At 32.0% G+C, this 20,430-nt stretch overlaps 2 protein-coding genes across 12 annotated transcripts in view; both read left to right on the top strand.

Annotated features, from left to right (window-relative positions):
* LOC111051278 (mitogen-activated protein kinase kinase kinase kinase 3) overlaps positions 1–20,137 on the top strand; it is a 61,830-nt gene extending 41,693 nt beyond the window's left edge. For all 11 annotated transcript variants that reach the window (XM_022337754.2, XM_022337799.2, XM_022337769.2 and 8 more), the window contains 5 exons: positions 224–416; positions 10,337–10,420; positions 12,025–12,117; positions 13,544–13,670; positions 15,363–20,137. In XM_022337754.2, the coding sequence (XP_022193446.2) occupies positions 224–416; positions 10,337–10,420; positions 12,025–12,117; positions 13,544–13,670; positions 15,363–15,474 (609 nt within the window). In that variant the 3' untranslated portion in view covers positions 15,475–20,137. The remainder of the gene's footprint in view (positions 1–223; positions 417–10,336; positions 10,421–12,024; positions 12,118–13,543; positions 13,671–15,362) is intronic.
* On the top strand, positions 4,164–5,780 carry LOC111051329. Its single transcript, XM_022337827.2, has one exon. It carries the CDS (start codon positions 4,376–4,378, stop codon positions 5,642–5,644), a length of 1,269 nt encoding a protein of 422 aa, XP_022193519.1. The 5' UTR covers positions 4,164–4,375; the 3' UTR covers positions 5,645–5,780.
* Positions 20,138–20,430: the final 293 nt, after the last annotated feature.

Consider the following 20,430-nt stretch of genomic DNA (forward strand, 5'->3'; position numbering starts at 1 on the left):
AATATTTATGAAATTTCTACTACAGTATATTTTTTATTTTAAAAGATTCTAATTTTTTAATCACATACCTATTAAATTTTCTTGATAATTTTCCAGATGACTTGTTTTATTCTTACATTATACATTGATCTTTAATCAGAATAATTTCTAAATCTAAGAAATCTAAAAAAAGTTTGATTGATACAGACGAAAATATTATTTGTCTATTTTGTTGTGTTTTTAGCACGTGGAGTGCACCCTACCTCAGCCCTTGACTGTTTTTGAGATGATAATTACTCCTGAGCTGGAATATCCCATGGTTTGTGTCAGTGTCAAACAAGCCTATGAAAAGAATCGGCTTAAGCTCGACCTTATCAATATGAATTCCGGTGCGAGCTGGTTTCATAGTGATGAGCTTGAAGATCTTGATGGAACAGGTATGTCAAAAGATTTTCGCCGTTAACTTTATTCACTAACTGTATCATATTATACAGTCATATATCATGTATATTATGTGAAATTATTATCTTAGACATGATTGTATAATTAACAATATTGTTCTCGGTCAATTTGGAAAGTGTCTTTCCTATTATAAAGCAATGCACACGATGGAGAGATAGTGTTTTCTATTAATTTTTAGCGTAAAAGATTATTGAATATCTCACTCACAGCGTTGTGATACTCATCTCGCGGTGATAAAATTAATAAAAATCGTGAAAATAGATGACAGTATGAATGACACTTATTTATGAAAAAAACAAGAACTTCATCTATTCACCATACTCTGTCACCCGAAGCGCTGATTTTCAAGAATGTTGTGAGCTGACGAGTACAGGCTCATTACTTCTTCACTTTCTTCAGGTTTTTCAATATACATAATAAGGTTTGTATTGTCGACTGATTACTTATTTATTATAACAGAACTTCTTCGATAGAAATCTCAAGTGAATCAGCGTAAACAAATTTCGTATTAATGAAATAGCACGGCAGATTGAAAATGTGGTATTTTTTGCCGTCTGTGGACTAGCTAGTAGCTTTCATAAATACTTCCCTAAATGTCCATGGCCCTAAATAGTCAGTGACTATTGTCAGCGCATCACGAAAATTTCCTTGGAATTGGAATTTCTGCCAAGAGAAGGAGAAAGTAGTTTGTACTCGTTGTACATCAACACTTACACTATAGGCTTAACGGTGCGTCCTTCATTAAATCATCTAAGGGATGAGACCTGCTGTAAATGAATTTTTATGTCACTAACCTTCTATCTTCAAAATTATTTGAAATTGTTGACGCTGTTTTTGAGTTTCGTTGGATATAAATGAATGGCTAATGACATAGGCCTACTGTAAGGCTAATCCCACATTGTTGCCAATTCCTTTCGTCCGTCCGCACCCTACCGATGGCGAGAGCTATGTTTATAGATATGATCAAACAGGTATTTTGCTTCTTCCGTCTTTTTGCCTCGTACCGAAAAAAAACAACAGACGGAACAAGTCGACTTCAATGTAAGTCCGACCTAACTAAGAACATACTCAATGTACTCTGGGCTCATTCTACTTTCGAGTTGAGCTGGGTCCCCCTAATTTTTATTATTACTGATATAAAACTTTCAAAAGGCTCAAATGCTATTAATACTATTTTATTTTGAATATTCAAGCTTTTCACATCTAGAGTTTATTGGGGGTTACAAATTTCTTTTTTGTTAATAGGCATTGCTGAATTATTGATTTTTCATTATAGATTCATTAAAATGCATTTGTTTTTTTCAATTGCCCTCCCTTGAAGTCTCAGGCCTACCTGTTCGCAGAATTACCAGTCACGAAAGCATTATAAAAATGCATCAAGCTCAAAATTAGATATGGAGATACTAATGATTGAGTCAGTAGTGGTTTGCATTGTTTGACAATCGATCCTCAACTTTCTGCCAACTTAAAAAAGACAGTAAACTATTTTTTATGTATTTTTTGCCGCTTCAATTCAACTTCATAAATTGAAATAAAATAAAGATACTATCCATTACCCTTTAATATTGTATTAGTGCATAAAATGTTTCAACTCATGAATACCATTTCAAATATCATGTCTTTCATTTTAAAAGTGGCTCTCATGAATTGAAACATTTTATGCACTAGTAAAATATAAAATTTCTCTGATATTTGTAATTATTTCAACTTATGAATTTAAATTTAAAGTTGCAAAAAATACTCAGTGTAGGTACTGACTGCATTGTATAGGTTGGCAGGAAGTTGAGGATCAATTATTGCCTCTTAAATGAATCTATCCGTCACCTGGTTGCTAACATCGAGTATATCTGAAGGAACTAATAATTGAGAATGCAGTGTTTTGATAATTTGGCTAGTTTGAATTTTCAAGCGGCAAAGCAGCTAAGTTGGCACTCATTGTAGTATCATCCTATATTTTATTTCATTTAGAAGGCATGTTTTTTTTATAATTCAAATTGAAGTTGAAATTAATTAAAATTGTTAATATTGAATATCATTTTCAGAAACATAAAATTCAATTCTAAATTCAATTGAATATCATTCAGTAACTTACAATACCATTAATTATTTTATTAGTGCATAACAATGTTGGTTATCATTAGTGGAAATGGTTCTCATGAGTAATGCTTTAAATATTATAAAAAGGACTGGATAACACAAAGCGGGGCTTTATTTCGGGTATTAAAATAGAATTCGAAGAAAATATTTTCAAGTCATACATATTCTAACAAATATTAAGAACACAAATGGAAATTTTGGTTTTATACAGAAAAATTGTTACTTTTGAATATATTTCCAGTAAGGTGGCGACCATAATTTGGCATACATTGTTAATTATAACACTGAAATTCTCTCTCCGTAACACCTCTAGTATTATTGCACTTTAGAATTTCTTCTGTTATCCGCATTTTCAAGTCCTGTATTGTTGCAGGATGAGTCTCAAAAACCTTTGACTTGAGGTCACCCCATAAAAAGAAATGACACGAGCTTAGATGGGGTGATGTATGAGGCCTCTGATTATCCTCTCCCCCCCCCCCATTCCTACTCTCGCCTTATGACTAGTTGCTACATCTCGTTGCAGATGAGCGTTCTCATTCACATGAAATCGCAGAAGTTCATGAATGAGGAAGTTGTTCAGCATTTGAATATAGCGAGCTGATACTACTGTAACCGCGTGGCCGTTGTCATGCTCAAAAAATGTGGACCAATTACTCCATTCGAAGACATCAGCATTTTCACACCAGACAGTCACTTTGGCTGAATGGAGTGGCCATTCATGAAGTTCTTGAGGATTTTGAGCAGTTCAATACCGAAAATTTCGTCTAATCACGTGTTAGTAAGAATTTCAGTGTGATACTTGAACAATGTATTCAAAATGATGGTCGCCACTTTACTAGAGTAATATTGAAAAGTAAAAATTTTTCTGTATAAAACCAAAATTCCCATTTGTGTTCTAACGACCTGTTGGACTTGAAAATATGTCCTGTGATTTTTTTAATACCTAAAATAGTGTTGTTTAACAGTCCCACCTTGAATTTTAACTTTTTTTCAATTCTAAATTTGAATTTTATAAATTGAAAATTATTTCAACTTTAATTTTAAGTGAAGCGTTTTAAGTGAAGATTTGTACACTGAAAGTGGTGCCAACTTAGCTGCTTTGTCGCTTAAAATTCAAACTATATAGCAAAACTATTCGGTAAGTGGTTGCCATGGCAACGTTTAAGAATAGGTCTATCTTTTGATTATCTATAGTTGCTGATGGCAACCATAAGAATTGTTATGTCCTGATTTTACTTATGTCAATTATAAATTGTTCCTGAAATTTTCCTTAACTTATGAAACACCTAAACATATTTCTGCTACAGTTCTAATGCTAAAACAATTGATTCAACAGTCAACAGTTAATGCACATCTGTACAATCAATGTGATCAAACTAGAATCTATTGTAAATAAAAATATAAATCTCAGTACCCTTTTAAATTATTTTGTCACAACATTTTTCGGACACTAATGCCATTTTCAAGTCATATTTATATTAAAAGTAGCTCTAAAGAAAAAACAAGAATCTATTGGTTTGACTATAAGCTGTCCAATATGATAATATTATCACAATTTACTTATCAGATTGTTGTTTGTTCGTTGGCTGATTGTAGCAATCGTTGAGACGTTATATCTTATCTAGTAGGTTTGTTCCGCTTCCCACAAAACTTCTGCTATTTATCGTTTAGTAGTGAACTAGTAATGTTCAATTAAGAATGTACAGTTCTTTTCTTTTTTATGTTTAATTTTTTGTTTGACGGAGTGAAAGTAATGAGTGAGAGGTTTAAAAAGCTAATGATTCTAATTCATGTTACGTTTGAATGTGTAGTTGAGTAAGTGTTAAACATTTTGAAAATGTGTTCCAACGCTGGAAATAATACTGACAATTCTAATTTAATTGAGAAATTTTCTAAACGTTTTATAAGTTTATCAGATGAAGGAATGGATTTTGATTGTGAATTCATAGTTGGTATTAAAAAGGTTGTTGTGAGGGGACATAAATTTTTGTTTGCTGCTTCAAGTAAAGTTTTCCAAGCCATGTTTTACGGTGATCTGAAGGAGGATAAAACTGTCATAGTTGAAGATCTAAATTCGGATGGATTTGAAAGTATGAAACAGTTCATTTACACTGGTGAAATAAATTTCACATCGGTAATAAAAGCTTTGTTGACTTACGTAGCTGCTCGCAAGTACCTAATATCTGTGCTAAGTGAAGTATGCAGCAATTACATTAAAGAAAATATACTTCCTGCAGAAGTGTTGGAATTCTACGAGTGTTGCAAAATTGTTAGCGTATCCGAGTTCGAAGAACTATGCTGTAAAATTATTCAAGAAAAAACTGACGAGGTAATTACAAGTGAATACTTTACGTTAGCCAAACCCGAATCTATAGAATTAATTTTGAAATCCTCGTCGCTGAGTCTAAAGTCAGAATTTGAGGTCTTCGATCTCTTTGAACGTTGGGCTTTGGCTGAAGCCAGTCGCAATGAAATCGCTGTCGGATCCATGGCGACCAGCTTCAACCATCTCAAAAAACACATCAGATTTCTTACAATCGGCGGTCAGCAGCAGTGTGTGTCAAGAGTTTCCGAGTCTTTGCTGTTAACGCCACATGAAAAATTCGCCATAGGAATGAATCAGATGAAAGTGAACGCAAGACCTGTGCCCGCCAGTCTGTCTTCACAGTCACAACAGCGGCACTTTATCACTTCAGCGTCACCAACTGAAAGTTATACAATGCAAAATACTTTTATGATTAAAATTAACAGCACTTGTGAATCATGTAATCGATATGATTTATTCGCCTTTAAAAATCATTTTTATATTTCAGCTTTCCAATCCAGTAATTGCGTTTTCTTTGAAATAATGCCTGGCTCTTCCACAAATTATTATACACTCATTTTTTTCATGAAAACGAAACTTAGAGTAATGGCTGTTAACAGTTACGATGATCTTTATATTGAAAAAGAGTTGGACTTCAAGTGGAATGGAAACATAAAGCCTGAAAATCAGAAGGTTACAATTGCTGCAATTCCTATCAACAAATTACAAAAAGAATGCTTTTCACGAGGTACCAATGCAGTGGTCATAGAAGGCTCATTCAAAGTACAGAAAATTGAATAAGATTGCTGGTTAATAAGATATTAGTATGAAGTTTATTTATTTATTATTTTTTTTTTTGGATTTGGTTTCCTTATACTGTTTATGAGTAAGGCATGATTTGCATTGTTACGTAATACAAACTTGAATGCACGTTGTTTTGTTTTAAAATTCGAGCTTATCAACCCTAAAATATTAAATCTTGAGAAATACAAAATACCTCAATAACTGTTTTAAAGAATTAAACCGATTGAATAGGTGTTATAGAATGTGAAATAATCTTGAAACGAATTATGGAATCAATTTTTTGGACAAATGATTTGATTTAGATAAAAATAAGTATCTTTCTTATTGGTGATTGATATTGTTTATTGACACATTAAAGATCTCGTTAAATTATTCATTTTTGGAAATATTTTATTATTTCTCTACGATTTTTTTCTCTGCATTTTGAGCGATTTGCTCTGCAGCGCTTGCAGTGTGCAACGCCTTAGTCGTCTCGGCTATTCTGGCCCGCAGATTTTATAGAATTATGGAAGTCCCTTATTATGAAAATAGGAGACTTCATGATTTCCACACTCTGACCACAATAATTCCTGTTCAGTGTGTGAACATCTTATAATCCGTTTTCCGTGGGTTTTATAATTATGGTTTTAAGCTGGATTCAAGTCAGGAATTCTACTTACAATGCAAAGAATAGCCGTATGCGGCTATTATGAAGTTAACAAATAGTATTTTTAGTGAGAGAAAGAGAACAGCTTTCTTATCTGACTGAGATAATGATTGAAGCTTAAACTATGGTAGGTGGTTTAATAAATTTCAGTATCAAACTAGCTGACCAGCAAACTTCTTAGCACAAAAAAATGCCAGGAATCATTATAACCTGATAGTTACCAGCCGACAGGACAATAATAATAATTTTTATTTGACTCATATTAAGTACTCAACATAGCATAGCATATGCTATATTTTCTTTATAGTAGTTATACTTGAACTAATAAACCTTTGTATATCATCATAAGGCTAGGCGCACACCAGTTGGTCAAGACAAGACATGATCAGACACGTCTAGTCACAATACTTCACATTGTTGCTTATGACGCAACTCACACTGATTAGTCATTGCAATTAGACGTATCTTTATAAGCGACTATGTGAATTATTGTGACTGAACGTGACTAGTCTTGTCTTGACTAACCGGTGTACGCCCAGCCTAATAGAGACAACTCTTTGTTCAGCTCTTCCAATTCAAAAGTTGTATTAATTTGATTATTACTATTCTTGAAAAAACACAGCTTTATTTTTGTCACATCCACATTTATTAGACTTTTACACAGGACTGCAGTTTCGTGTTGAAATCAACACATCTCCATGTGTTAGTTTCAACACGAAACTGCAGTCCTGTGTAAAATGTAAAAGTCTAATAAATGTGGATGTGACAAAATTGAAATATCAATTCTCCTTAAACAAATTTTATATTCCTATTCTAATTATCAATTCAAAATTCTAGAATATGAAAAGACCTGAATCTTTGATGACCTGAATCATCATTTTTAATATTTCAAAGTACTCAATTTATCTACAGTATACTCCAATAATACTTATCACTATTTTTTCGATTCACTCCTGCGAGATAAATATCCAAACATTGGTTGGATACTAATATCCATCTCTAGTATCTAGTTGGATGCCCTGACTTCAGTGAAATTGCATCGTTTCATAACTAGAGTTCAAAGTAGTGATAAGCAAGAAATACCAGCTGGACCTGGTTGCGTGGTTGCCAGGTTGCCAGCTTTTTGGGCATGACATCCAACTAGGGATCAATTTGGCAATAATCGTTATATAAAATGAATGTTAGTCCATGAATAATAATAATTGTTCATATGAAAAATCATAGAAAACGCTTTCCTCCATCGGTATACCACCTTAATACCCTCTTGGAACAGACTGTTTGTATTTCTACTAGAGTTACTACAGTATATTTTAAGTAACTGTAATTATACAGTAACTTTAATTTCTACTATCTACTATAAACAGCTCATAACAATAGTCTGGCCTCAACCGTTCCATCCTGTAGCCCTAATTTTAGATAACTGAACGTTTTCAAACGGATGAAAATTCCCTATAGCAACAGCAACAGACGAAGGACGAACAACACACGGAGGAAAAATCCCGAAAGTTATCGAATTTGGAAAGCTGTAAATCAATACAATTTTAAGAATAAAATGAGAAAACAATATATATTCATGAAAGAAAAAAGATATGTTTTTGAAGTACAATAAACTAGGAAATCTCAAACGCACACCATTCACACACACTATCTCATCTTATGCCCCGTTCGCCCTCCCTTAGTCATGCCAAAACCTCCGTGCCGAACGTTGTCCGCCTCTGCACACTTCTGAAAGACGCGGGTAAGCTATTCCACAGTATGCAAGTAGTCACACAGAACGATCTATTATAATTATGTCACAGTGCAATGGATGGGAATGCTCTCAACAGGCTTGTACCAAGTATTGTGTCCCTTCTGTTGAGTCCTGCTAGGAATCGAAATTTCTTTTTCAAGTAAATAGGAGCTCTAGATGCTCCTTATGGAAGAGCATAAACATATTTATGATAAATTCTGCAGTCCCGTAGCTTCGAAAAGCCTACCAGTAGCTACCAGTACTGTACTGGATAATATTTTTTGCTGGCACTACACTGAGTGTCAACCTCTGTAAAACTATTCGTGACCTGGTTGCCAATGGCAACGTTAAGAATGGTTTATCCTCTTATTTGATAACGATGCGTATCACTCGGTCCATATCACTCGCCCAGTCCACACTCTCAAACTTATCGTCAGTCTTGTATGATACTGCCAGATTTGACAGACAAGTTTGAGTGTTTGCGCCAAAGACTCGACGATTGGCATGAGTTAAATAATGTTTGAAAAACCAAAAAATGTACTGTTCCAGGTATTTACTGTTCAATTGTAAAATGCTTATTTGAATAAAACTGACATTTTATTCAAACTTACTTGAACGTGTGGACACAACCATTCAATTCAATCCGTCAAATGCGGCATGATCATGCAAGACTGACGATAAGTTTGAGCGTGTGTGCCGGGTTTTATTTACAGCACAATATAAATCTTATGAGAATTGTAGCTCTGTGCAAGCTGATCCTCAAATGGTACATTTCTAATTTTCTTGATAGAACCTTACCTTTTTGTAATTTTCAATTTTGTTTCATACATCATCCACCCCCCACATTGACAATTTAAAAATGGTTACAATTTATTATTCAAGTTTTAGCAAGAATGTTTCACGCCAAAAGGAATCAAATTTCTTACATATGCAGATTTTAAGCACACAGTACATGTACAAACTTTATATGTACTTACTTGAAAAAGAATAATTCCATTTTTATTATATTATAATCTTCATTTATAAATCCTATGTCCTTCTAGCATAGAAAGTCAAATATACAAATCAATTATACATTTTCAATCACGTCTTTTGACTTTTGAAAGAAGTCACCTAAATGAAAATTCCTCTCCAAAACTAAATATATATTATTTGCATTGTCTACTCCTTGGCAGCTCCTTCACCCATTAAAATTTCATGTAATTTATTGTAGCCAAATCAATTTATTGTGATTGTGGTACTGTAGCACAAACTGAATTTATTAGGTATCTAGGTTTGGTAGTACAGAGAAACTGTCCGGTTCTCATCATATATGTAGCTTGAAAAATTACCTCTTATTGAACAGTTCTAACACCTTAGAAAATGAATTCCTCAAGTTGCGCTTAGACAACTCTATTTTGCTCGGGTAGGTTCCAATGAAGTTACAGCATCAGTTGCTGATCCACCTACAAAACTCATCTAGCACCTCTAATTGTGCTCAAAAGCCTTAGTGCATAAAAAGTCATATGAAGGGTGTGAGAAGCATTCAATCTTTTCCTATTTTCCAATATTTCAAATGTTTGCAATTGCTTTATAAATATGTTTTTAAGGTCTTATCATCTTCTTACATTTTATCAGGTAATCGAAGTCGGCAAATGTTTGAGATTGATAATGTATACGAAACTAGAACTGTAATTGGCAATTTAGTAAGACACCCCAGGACGTATAACACTTTTATTAGAAATCCTTTGTTTTCTTGTGACCAAATTTGTTCAATTATTTACCTGATGATATAAGAAATATTGAGAACAAAATCCTTTAAAACAGACAAATATTCAAATGGCTTATTGGATGTCTTCCTGAGCCTTTTAAAGAGCTATTTTCACATTAAGTTTTTAAAGAGAAAGATGTGTGTGTGTGAGTGAATGTAGCAAAAGAAAAAAATTTCACTGACCTCCTACTTGCATACAAATTAAGAATAATTTAGCAAGTAGTATTTTTATTTTGACGGGAACTAACTGTATAGAAGTTTTTATCTTTATTTCACTCTCCAGAATCTTCTATTAGTATTTAACATATTAAATGTAAAATTATTTTTTTCAACCTTGGCCTATGAATGCATATGCATATATCTTTATTTCACTGAGTTAATGATAGTAAATTATTTCAATATTGTTTAACAGCGTTTCTTGGCAGAATATAAAATGATTTGATTTGAAATTCTTATTTCAACGATGCAGTTTCATTTTGAAAATGAGAGACTAGCGTCTGTATCTTGAATGAGTTGTAGGTCATGTATTCTAACTTACAAATTAAGGATTGAACTTTTTTACAGCTACTGTCATTCCAAGGAGAGAGAATATCAACGTGATCAATGTCAGCCAGTTGGACAAGGACGCCATATTAGTTTGTTATGCAAGTAAGTATTCTTCTATTGAGATTTTACCACCATTTATTATGTTGGAATTTTAACAACTCTCAAAATATTACAATCATTTTTTACAAAACTGACTTGAGTTATTTATATTTTTGCATGTCTCTTATCTTTGCAATTCCTGACAAAAAAATCAATACAAATGTTTGTTATGCATTAAGTGACAAACATTTCAAAAATTTCGGACAAACAATAGAAACAAACTTATAGCGACAACTTGCAAACTGTTTGTCCAAACACATAATAATATTTGTTCAGACTGTTCCAATAATATTATGCTTGTCAAACATTTTCCCAGCTGAACCGACCTTAATGTATTTATTGCTATAGTGAGGTCCACGTTATAATGGCAGTGTTTGATTAGCAATTATATTCCTATCCTTTTCTATCATTCAACAAAGCGGATAGCGCTATCTCTTTCTTGCTTTGCTCTGTTGCCAGATCGTCTTTCAACAATGTAGAATTGATAATTAATTAACAAAATATTTCACCTTGATTATAAAAATTCATTACGAAATTATTTAAAAATATAATTTCTTGCTTAATAAAATATCATTGATTATTTTAAACGAGAATGAACAGTTAATATTACATCAATAAACCTGTATCAGCTACCGTCTATAGAAGGCATTGACAAGACAGAGGATCGGCAACGTTTTTCTCTTATCTTCCTCCACTGCTATTATATTATGGTTTGGTAACTATAATGGATGGATGGCGGGCGGAGGAATTCACGGCTCATCAGAGTAATTAGTTGCTGAATATGTCCAAACATTAGTGATCACAGTAGTAGTCTCTTTAAACGGGCCCGTTTGATGATCCGGTACATTTCAAATTCAAAAGTGACTAAATTAGTTATTATTTATTAGAAAAGGACAATAACACATAATCATAGAATGATTGGAAATGGAAAAACATGTGTATAGCCCTTACTATCCAATTTACAAAGGAAAGTTTTAAAATGTATTTTATAAAGAGACATATAAAGACTAATTATCAATAAAGAGTAACAAAGTAATATTAAAGTTGTGTTGTGTATGATGTGGTATTAGGCCTATTCCATAATGAAAGACCAAATAAAATAATAATTGTCAACCACTTTTTACTTGACAATTTATATTTATATTTGTGTTTTTCAGTAACAATGTAAAGTATATTAAGCATTTTTCTACTCCTACACTTATCTAGTTCACGTTGTATATGATGGAAACTTTGTAATATCAAATTCAAATTTATTTACCATAAAATGTATTCAAAGAGATGTTGACGCAGCATTTGAGTGTGGTTGGTATGCAAATATAAACTTGACAATATTAATAAAAGTCGCATTTAATGTTAATAAGCATTTTTATTGACCTCAGTTATTTATATTTTGACTTTTCAATTTGAATAAGTCTTCATATTTCATATTTGCACAGTTTTTGATCTCAATCCCCATAATAATAAATTTTTTTTAACATCTCCATTAAAAACATTAATATTAAATTAACATAAAACGATGTATCTTACATAGAGTATCTTAAATAGTTTTGAATGTTTTCTTGTGAACTCAATTTATGAAAAATAATTATTATTCTGTTTGATTGCAGGTGTTGTTAGAGTTGTGACCCTACATGGCCGAATGAAACCAAACCGCAAACAAATTTCAGAATTGCATTTCGACTTTCCAATACAATCTATTGGTAAGATGTTTCAAATAACTGGTACCCTCGCTTTTCATAAATTGTATATAAATAATGTATTTGTAATTGAACTACATTTTCTCAGGATGAATTTCTTCTATTGATGCAAAGGGTGTTTACTGAGAACCGCATGGTTTTAAAAAACACAAATTTTAAAATGTTGAACAAAAAATGTATTATTTTCACACAATATGCTCTACCAACTCGGAACTTTGAGAAAATTACAAAAATTAAGTAGCAAAAATAACATTGCGTAGGTGGCGTCCTTCCGATTGAATAAATGTTTCCAGACGTTCCCTGAAGTTACGCATCGCATCTCGTAACATTGCTTGGAATGGCTTGGATTTCTCTTCGAATGGCTTCCTTCAACTCTTGAAATTTGCGTGGTTTTTCAGCGTAAACACATGACTTCAAGAAACCCCAACGATTATTTACAGAACCGTCCAAATGAAAATGATACTCGTCGCTCATGAAAAAACTGCATTCTCGTTGTCGTCCAAGATTGCCAACATTCGCTGACACTGTCTGTAATAACCAGGGATCAGTTTTTGAGATATTGCAAGATTATACGGATGGAAATTTAGGTCTTTAATCAAAATGTTTCTTGCCGTAGAGACAGAAATGCTGAGGTTTGAGGCCCGCTTCCCAGGCGAACGTTTGGGGCTCTTCAACGTAGTGACGCGCACACGATCAACATTCTCAGGCGTACATCGGGATTTTTCTAGTCCTGGAGGTTTCTTTTCCATTAATGATCCCGTTGTGTTCACATTATGCATCAACCTCAAAATTGTGTTACGATTTGGAATCCGCCCACGCAGTGGAGCATTGAAGTGCCAGCGAAAATCTCGCTGGATCTGTGTCACGGATTCATTTTTGGCGTAAAACCGTCTTACAACAAAAGCACGGTGTTCAAGGGTCCTCATCTTGAGTGTAACTGAAACTTCCAACCAGCCTCCGCACTGTATGACTTTCTCAGCTGTTTTTCCTCATTATTTGTCATATACTACCTAATACAAAAACATGCATTTCCCGGTAATCACCCTTTACTATTTCATTTGAAATTCTCTCGTTTTTTCTTTCGTAAACTTTTACGTTAAAACCTAATTTTAATTTGAATAATTGACATTCTCACAGTTCTCTCTTTCAAAATAGGCCAGCTCCACTGGGGGCCCATTTGCACAGTGAAAGCTTAAACTAGAATGAATCAGCTGGTCGGTCAATCTCAAAATGAACCACATTATAGCAAATGAGACGTAATATGGATTTGATCCAGCTTAAACTGGAAATCCTTTTGAACAGGAGCTGTGCAAACGACACAAGTGATTCATTTGTCTCTCATCATCAGCGTCCAATTATTGACGCACAAGTCTTCGGCTTGTGTGAGCATTATTCTCAAAGAAATAAAGTTTATGTTGTGGTGTTGCAGTGTGCCTGCCGGATAGTGTGTTGGCGTTTCACAAGCATGGCGTTCTGGGACGCAGTTTGCGTAACGGAGAGGTCACGCAGGAGATCGCAGACAAGAGTCGCACCTACAGGCTGCTCGGATCAGACAAGTCAGTAATTCATTCATTTATTCATTCATTCATTCATTTATTGTGACAATAAGTATAATCCATTTTTTTAAATATTGAAATTTAATTGAATACATAATTATAAATATTTTTTTTCAAATTCAAATTCATTTATTGCCAAAAAGAAAACAAACAATAATTTACTCATACACATACATGCATGAGCAAAAATAAAAATAAAATGTTCATAATACAATATTACACATACATGCATATGCATGAAAGCAGAAAAAACCAATTATAAAATTTCTAGGCATCACCAGCAAAAAGAAAAATCTTTGCCCGCTGGTGAGAGTTGCTTAAAAAATCCTTAAAATAACTAGAAATTGAAACGAAAAGCTTTATAACAAAAGTAGACACAAAATATACTTTAAATCAATATACTCTAAAAATGTGGTCCAAAGTAGAATAATTCACTCCTATATTGATAATTTATGAAGGCACTACGTGCCGGTTTCCGAGCTCGGGATTTAGGTAAGTTCTAGATCTAAACTTTAAACATCAGGAGTAAGAAAATTGGCTTTCTAAAACAGGGCGTAGTCGCAGTAAATAGTTGCAGCAAAATAAATCTGTATTTTCTCATTTCTATGATTGGAAACGTTTTTCCTTGACGAAATGAAACATTCCTAAATAGTTCAAAAAAGCTAAAACTTTACACTATTTTCTCTTTATTTTATTTTGTGTTCAATTTTCTAGTTTTTCGAAATTTAATTTAAACGTGACTTTGACTACGATTACGCCCCGTTTCGGAAAGCCAATTTTCTGACTCCAGCTGTTTAAAGTCTAGAACTTGGCTAAATCCCGAACTCGGAAACCGGCCCTACATGTTTTGACGTTCACTCTATTTTCAAGTGGCAAATATAAATTATTATAAAATAAAACAAAGCGTTTCTGTAATATGAGCCCTTAGACTGCAGCATTGTACTAACAGGATGTATTTTGTGTTTCGTTTTTAATTTTAAATTGTTTTATTTTTCGCGTGTTATCTATTCTATGGTCAATGGACGCACTCATAGTCTAGAGTCAATGAAACACTCAAGATTTGAAATTTAATTAATAAAATCTGCTACAGGTATCAATAATAGACAGCGTTCATACATTCTCTCCCTCCTAATATTGATTAATTATCCAAATGGAGGTTATAAAAATTTTCAATCAAGTATTAGGGCTACTTGAATGTTAAATACAGAGAATGACTAATACTTGGGGTACTAGTGATTCTCTGTAATTAAAAATATGTTTTTTTTTAAAGGTTCCCTTTCAAATCCAAACACTGTGTGAGATACAAAGGCAATTATTTTTTTTATATTATAAATGACCCAAAATTTACCATTCCTATGTTATAAATTACTCAAAAACACCAAGAAGGTACAATAAAATATTAAGTTTCACTTGAAAATTGTCACAAATTAAACACATTCATTAGATATAGAACAGCACTGATGACTTGAAAAGTAATCGAATTATTGCAATGTCGTAATATCATTCCTGCTTGTTTTTATCTCAAAACCTGAGAATCTTGCCAGAATGTAAAATATTATTGATTTTATTAGTTATCTATTACAGGTTCAACAAAGTTTGTGAATGCCATTGAATTTATAATTACATTCTTTGTAAAGTTTAAGAGATGGTGAATTGCCCAATTTAAATGGCATATTTTGAATGTGATTGCAGAGTTGTGATGCTGGAATCGCATGTAATAGTGAAGCCGGAAGGCACACCCACGCCAGGCAATGAAGATGGCGCCGACCTGTACATATTGGCTGGACATGAAGCCAGCTATTGAGCATGAGCAGTAGAGCAGCTGCTGCTACTTTCAGCATTTCTGTCGTCTCCCAACCTTGACAGCTTTGACAGCATAACACATTTTCCATTTATAATCAGCATGAATTTGCCGAAACCCATTCATCAAAGTAGAAGCAGCTTTTATAAAATGTACAGTTGTAAAAAAATGTTAACTGTATTTAATTTTAATAAATAGGTTTATTATCTAAAGTAATAGATTCAATTTCGGGTAGAAGAGAAGAGTCTATTGGAAGCCTTGAATAATCCGGGCTTGGTTATAAGACTGAATGAACGACTGTCTGCGAAGAGCACATTGTATACTTGACATTATGTGTTGCGTGTTGCATTTAAATATCGAGTTTGATCAAATTTGATTCACTTCAATTAGAAAGTGATGTCTCAATCATCCACAATAAATGACCAACTTAAGAGTCACCTTAACTAGCATTTCAAAATATTTTTTCGATACGTAAAATTCAAGTTGGTAAGTCATCACTAATCATTCAGATTTTTGCGATTCCTTTCAAGAACTGGGCTGCTTATTAACATAGTAACATAATGTTTCATTTCAGGTACTGTAGCCGATAAATAGCTAAATTAAATATTCCAGTTATTCAAATAATAAATATAATATTGATTATGTGAAACATCTAGCTATTCAGCAATATCTTGAACAAACAAGTACTGTATAATAAATGAAAATCACTGTTCTCTATGTCGTTATTTGAGAGAAAATAACACCAATTTCTAAAACAATCGAGAATTTTGCTAGGATTCGTATAATTCATAGTAATTGAAATAAATAAAAATCATTCAGTGCCCTTTTATGTCCTGTTGAAGCACAACATTTTTGCTTAATGAATACTAAATTGCTAATAAAATCATATAAACTTCATTAAATTGAAATTAACATTGTCATTTTCAAATGCAAATAGAATTAAGTAAATAACATTGAGTTGAATTTAGCATTTTTTACTTCATTTCATTTGCATTTGAAAATGGCTCTTATGAGTCGAAACATGTTATGCTTCAATAAAATTATAATGATACTTAATGATTTTCATTTATTCCGATAATAGTAGTATCCCTGTAAAGAAAAGGTGAACAATTTGAAGTAAATTAAGTTAATGACTTCCTTCTCTTGTGCAGGCTATTGAGAAAAAAGTGGTCTATTAGGTATGTTATTTGCTCAAAGCGTTGAATAATAAATGAATAATTTCAGTTCTTTCATATATCAGTTTCATATCTTTCATTTGAAGTTTTTGAAGTTGTTTAATGGTTAATAATTTTGTATTGAACTTGAATTTATCTTCATTGGCATTCCTTATTACTTAAGAATAAAATAGTAAATGGTGGTCTTGAAACAGATACAGTTTTGGTATCTCCTACTTTCCAAAAATATTACTTTTCTATGATCAGTTCTTTTAATATTACAACATGAATTACAAGATAACTTGTTAAGAATCTATTAGTTTTTTGTTATGCTAAACTGTAGTTTTTGAATGAAGTAATGACAAGTTACCCTATTAAACCTCATCGTCTAATATCAACTCATAGAATACAACATCTGTAATTGATGTACAATTTCTGTAATTGTGTTAATTTTTGCTTATTATTGTTATAAAAAACTAATGTATTAGGATTTCTATACTGGGAATAATTCCAATATTTGAAGTTATTATGTCATGTAAGGCCAAGGCCAAGGTATTGAAGTAACCAAAGACCATACAAATGTATAATTTATTAAGTTTGTAACGTAGGTATTTCATAAAGCTCTCTAGGTTAATGTATTTTCTTTGTAAAATTGATATATCAGAGGTTCTTCTATGATTTAAATTGAATACAAATCTGATTACGTAATTATCTTTGTAAAAATCGTAACTTAGTTGAAAATTTTGAAACATATTTCAAATATTCATTGAAATGAGATGATTTTAGTTATGAATGTCAAGTTTACAAAGATATTTCAATTTGAGATTCTTCACTTATCACCAGTTCCAATTTACTACTGGCTTTGTCTTCCATCATTCATCATGCTTCTTATTTGCATTGTGTATTATGAACTTCCACACTGTTTTTCGAATTCCTTGAGTCACAAATCGCAATAGCAATGGTGGAAAAATATATTTCATTGTAAGAAAATGCAAATTTTAATTTGATTTCTATAGTTTTCATCTTTCTGACAGTTGTTCTAACTATTGTAAAGATGGCTAGCATTTTCGATCAGATTCTATTTCTCTATGTGCATGATATCAATTTTTGATAGTAATAGCTATCAAACATAGTTACTATTTTTGTTGTACATAAACTAGGTAGAGAAAATTATTTAAATAATGTAAGATTAGATTGTTGAATGATATTTTGACCATCCTTAGCATGTTAACAGTACGGTATGCATTATTTATTAGAATTCTCAGTTTAATAAAATCGTTTTACAACAATTTATTTTAATAATACATGCCAATCTATTTTTCAAATAATAACCAATGGTACCTGTGAACAACATTTTTATCCAAGTTATTACTGAACAATATTAGTAATCCGTTCAAATATAATGTTAGTAATTCAGAGAAAACTTTAATATATTGATTAAACATATAATAGCAATTTGTGTCATGCTCGATTTTTTGCATATTTAAATCAACTGGATTGAAAAATTCACTTACATAGTTAATTAATAATTAATTGTCAATATTTATATATAAATATATATATATTTCGAGGATTCAATTAGTAAATACTCTCTGTAAGTAATAATTCGAAAATCAATGTTCTTATCATGTGTGTAATCACATATCAATTTATGGAATTAATCACTTGTGAATGATTCTATAAAAATTGTAGTTTAATTTGTATTACTTTTGAAATACAATATTATTAAAATTTAAATTTTGAAACATTTGAAATATTTAAATTAAATTTCAAATTCCATATAGTTATGTCCTAATCAAGCTCAAGTTGTTATTGTTTAGAACAAAATACATCACATCACACCAACAAGTCATCCCAACAGATAATTATTATAACTTACAGAATTATGAAGAGGCTATACTAACGCTCCGCTGCTCCTTTTTACTCTGATTATTACTTTGGCAATTTTAGCTAAATGTATTTTTGAACCAGGCTCCAAATAGGGTTTTGTTATGATTTTTTTGTATAATGTTATCTGCTCCAAGATTATGTATCGTTTTATTAGTATAATAAATGATAGATTATATTTATTCAATTTGTCCTAAATTTGTCCAACTAAGCATAGCAAGAACACTATATTGTTGATATTATTATAATTGGATTGGTTTTGTTGACGGAAAAACCTGCCGGTTATACAGTGCTGTTGCTGTTTTCTTCATGTTATTCAATTTAATAGTTTTTACTATTTATTGACATGAAATGTCATAAACTTTTAGATTTTTCAAGTATTCTTTCTCAGTTTCTTGTATCTTTCACCTATTACACCTCTTTTCGCTCTGTCACATGTAACATGTCCTCAGTTACAGAGTTAATTTTTGGATGAGTCTCATCTGCATTCTGAAAAATGTCCTTTATAGAAAAGAGGCTCATGTTGAATCAATTTTTCAACTTGGGTCTATTCAAATGAGCTTCCTAATCATTTTAAAATTCAATTTTTTTAAATATTTTATAATGTTTATGACCGAAATTCACAACATATACCATGAACCAAGATATTGCATATAGTTTTTATTTATGAAAGCTGATAGAAACTACTTCTAGAGCTATGAGGAAAAATTATGTTTCATAATTTATGATAGAAGAATTGCAAACATTTATTAGAATCAACTATTGTATTAAAAATTGTCTTCAATTTGAATTTTATATTGTATTTTTCATAATCTACGCCTAAACCTAGAGCTCATGTGGACACCGTATTAATAAAAGAGTAACTTGGAAAATGTATATATATCAGATTGAGAGCGAATTTCGGGCTCATTCTCAACGTTTTAAGAAACTGTTAAAGTATTTCTAACATAAAATTTTTTAATATTTTCCATTTAAAATAATATTAGTTCAACTATTCTATTGTCAAGTCTATCCAACTTTTCTATTGTCACAATGTAGCCCATCTATCCTAGATTGTCTAATCTTGAGTATAACGAAGCATTAGTACCAGGAACTCAATATGGTTGTTGAACTGTACAATTCGCTTCATCTCCTTCATTATGAGCTCATTACTCATGTCGATTTATAGAACCCGGGAAGTTTATGTACTATACTTGAATAATACTGAGTATCTCATGATCTATAATTCATTAAACGGGATAACAGACAGCTAGTCTGTCTTCAATTATATTATAGAAATTTACTAAGAAATTTGAATTGAAGTCAATAAAAGTAACCAACCATTCTTTTTTAGAGCAGATAAATATGTTGAGTATATTATAATATTCTTGAATGATGTTCTGTAAAGTTAGTAATATAATTCAATTTATTCATCTTTCATTGTAAAAATGTGTAGATAGATTTTGAGATTTCATAAGGCCTAGTTTTGTAAAATATATTTATGTAAAATATTTATTTAACCATGGATTTCGTTTAAGAACTCCTTATTTATCTGTGGAAATTGGTTTTTGCCGAGCATGATGTAATGTTGATGTAACTTTATATATAGACATTATTTAATTGAATAATATAATTAATGAGTATTATACAATAGCTAATTTGTTATCCCCTTTCCCTTTTCAACACATTTTACTTGAAAACATCGGAAGCGTCTTCAATTCATCAATTAAGCCAAAATTTTACACGAGGAAGATAGGGATTCTGCATTAAAAACGCCAAATAGTTGTTATTGTCTATTAGCCCCTGAGGGATCAGGCTGGTCTTTGGACTCTTCGGGGATCTGGCCTTGCCCCGTCTCAGGAAGTACTGGGTCCACCGGCCGCGGGTTGCTGATTCTCATGGTAAAGCCGTCAACCAGGATCACTCTGTCCCTGAGAGT

The sequence above is a fragment of the Nilaparvata lugens genome, chromosome 3 (genome assembly GCF_014356525.2).
Source record: "Nilaparvata lugens isolate BPH chromosome 3, ASM1435652v1, whole genome shotgun sequence".
NCBI lineage: Eukaryota > Metazoa > Arthropoda > Insecta > Hemiptera > Delphacidae > Nilaparvata > Nilaparvata lugens.

Coding starts and splice junctions, on each gene's coding strand:
- LOC111051329 (XM_022337827.2), top strand. CDS start 4,376: ATGTGTTCCAACGCTGGAAATAATACTGACAATTCTAATTTAATTGAG.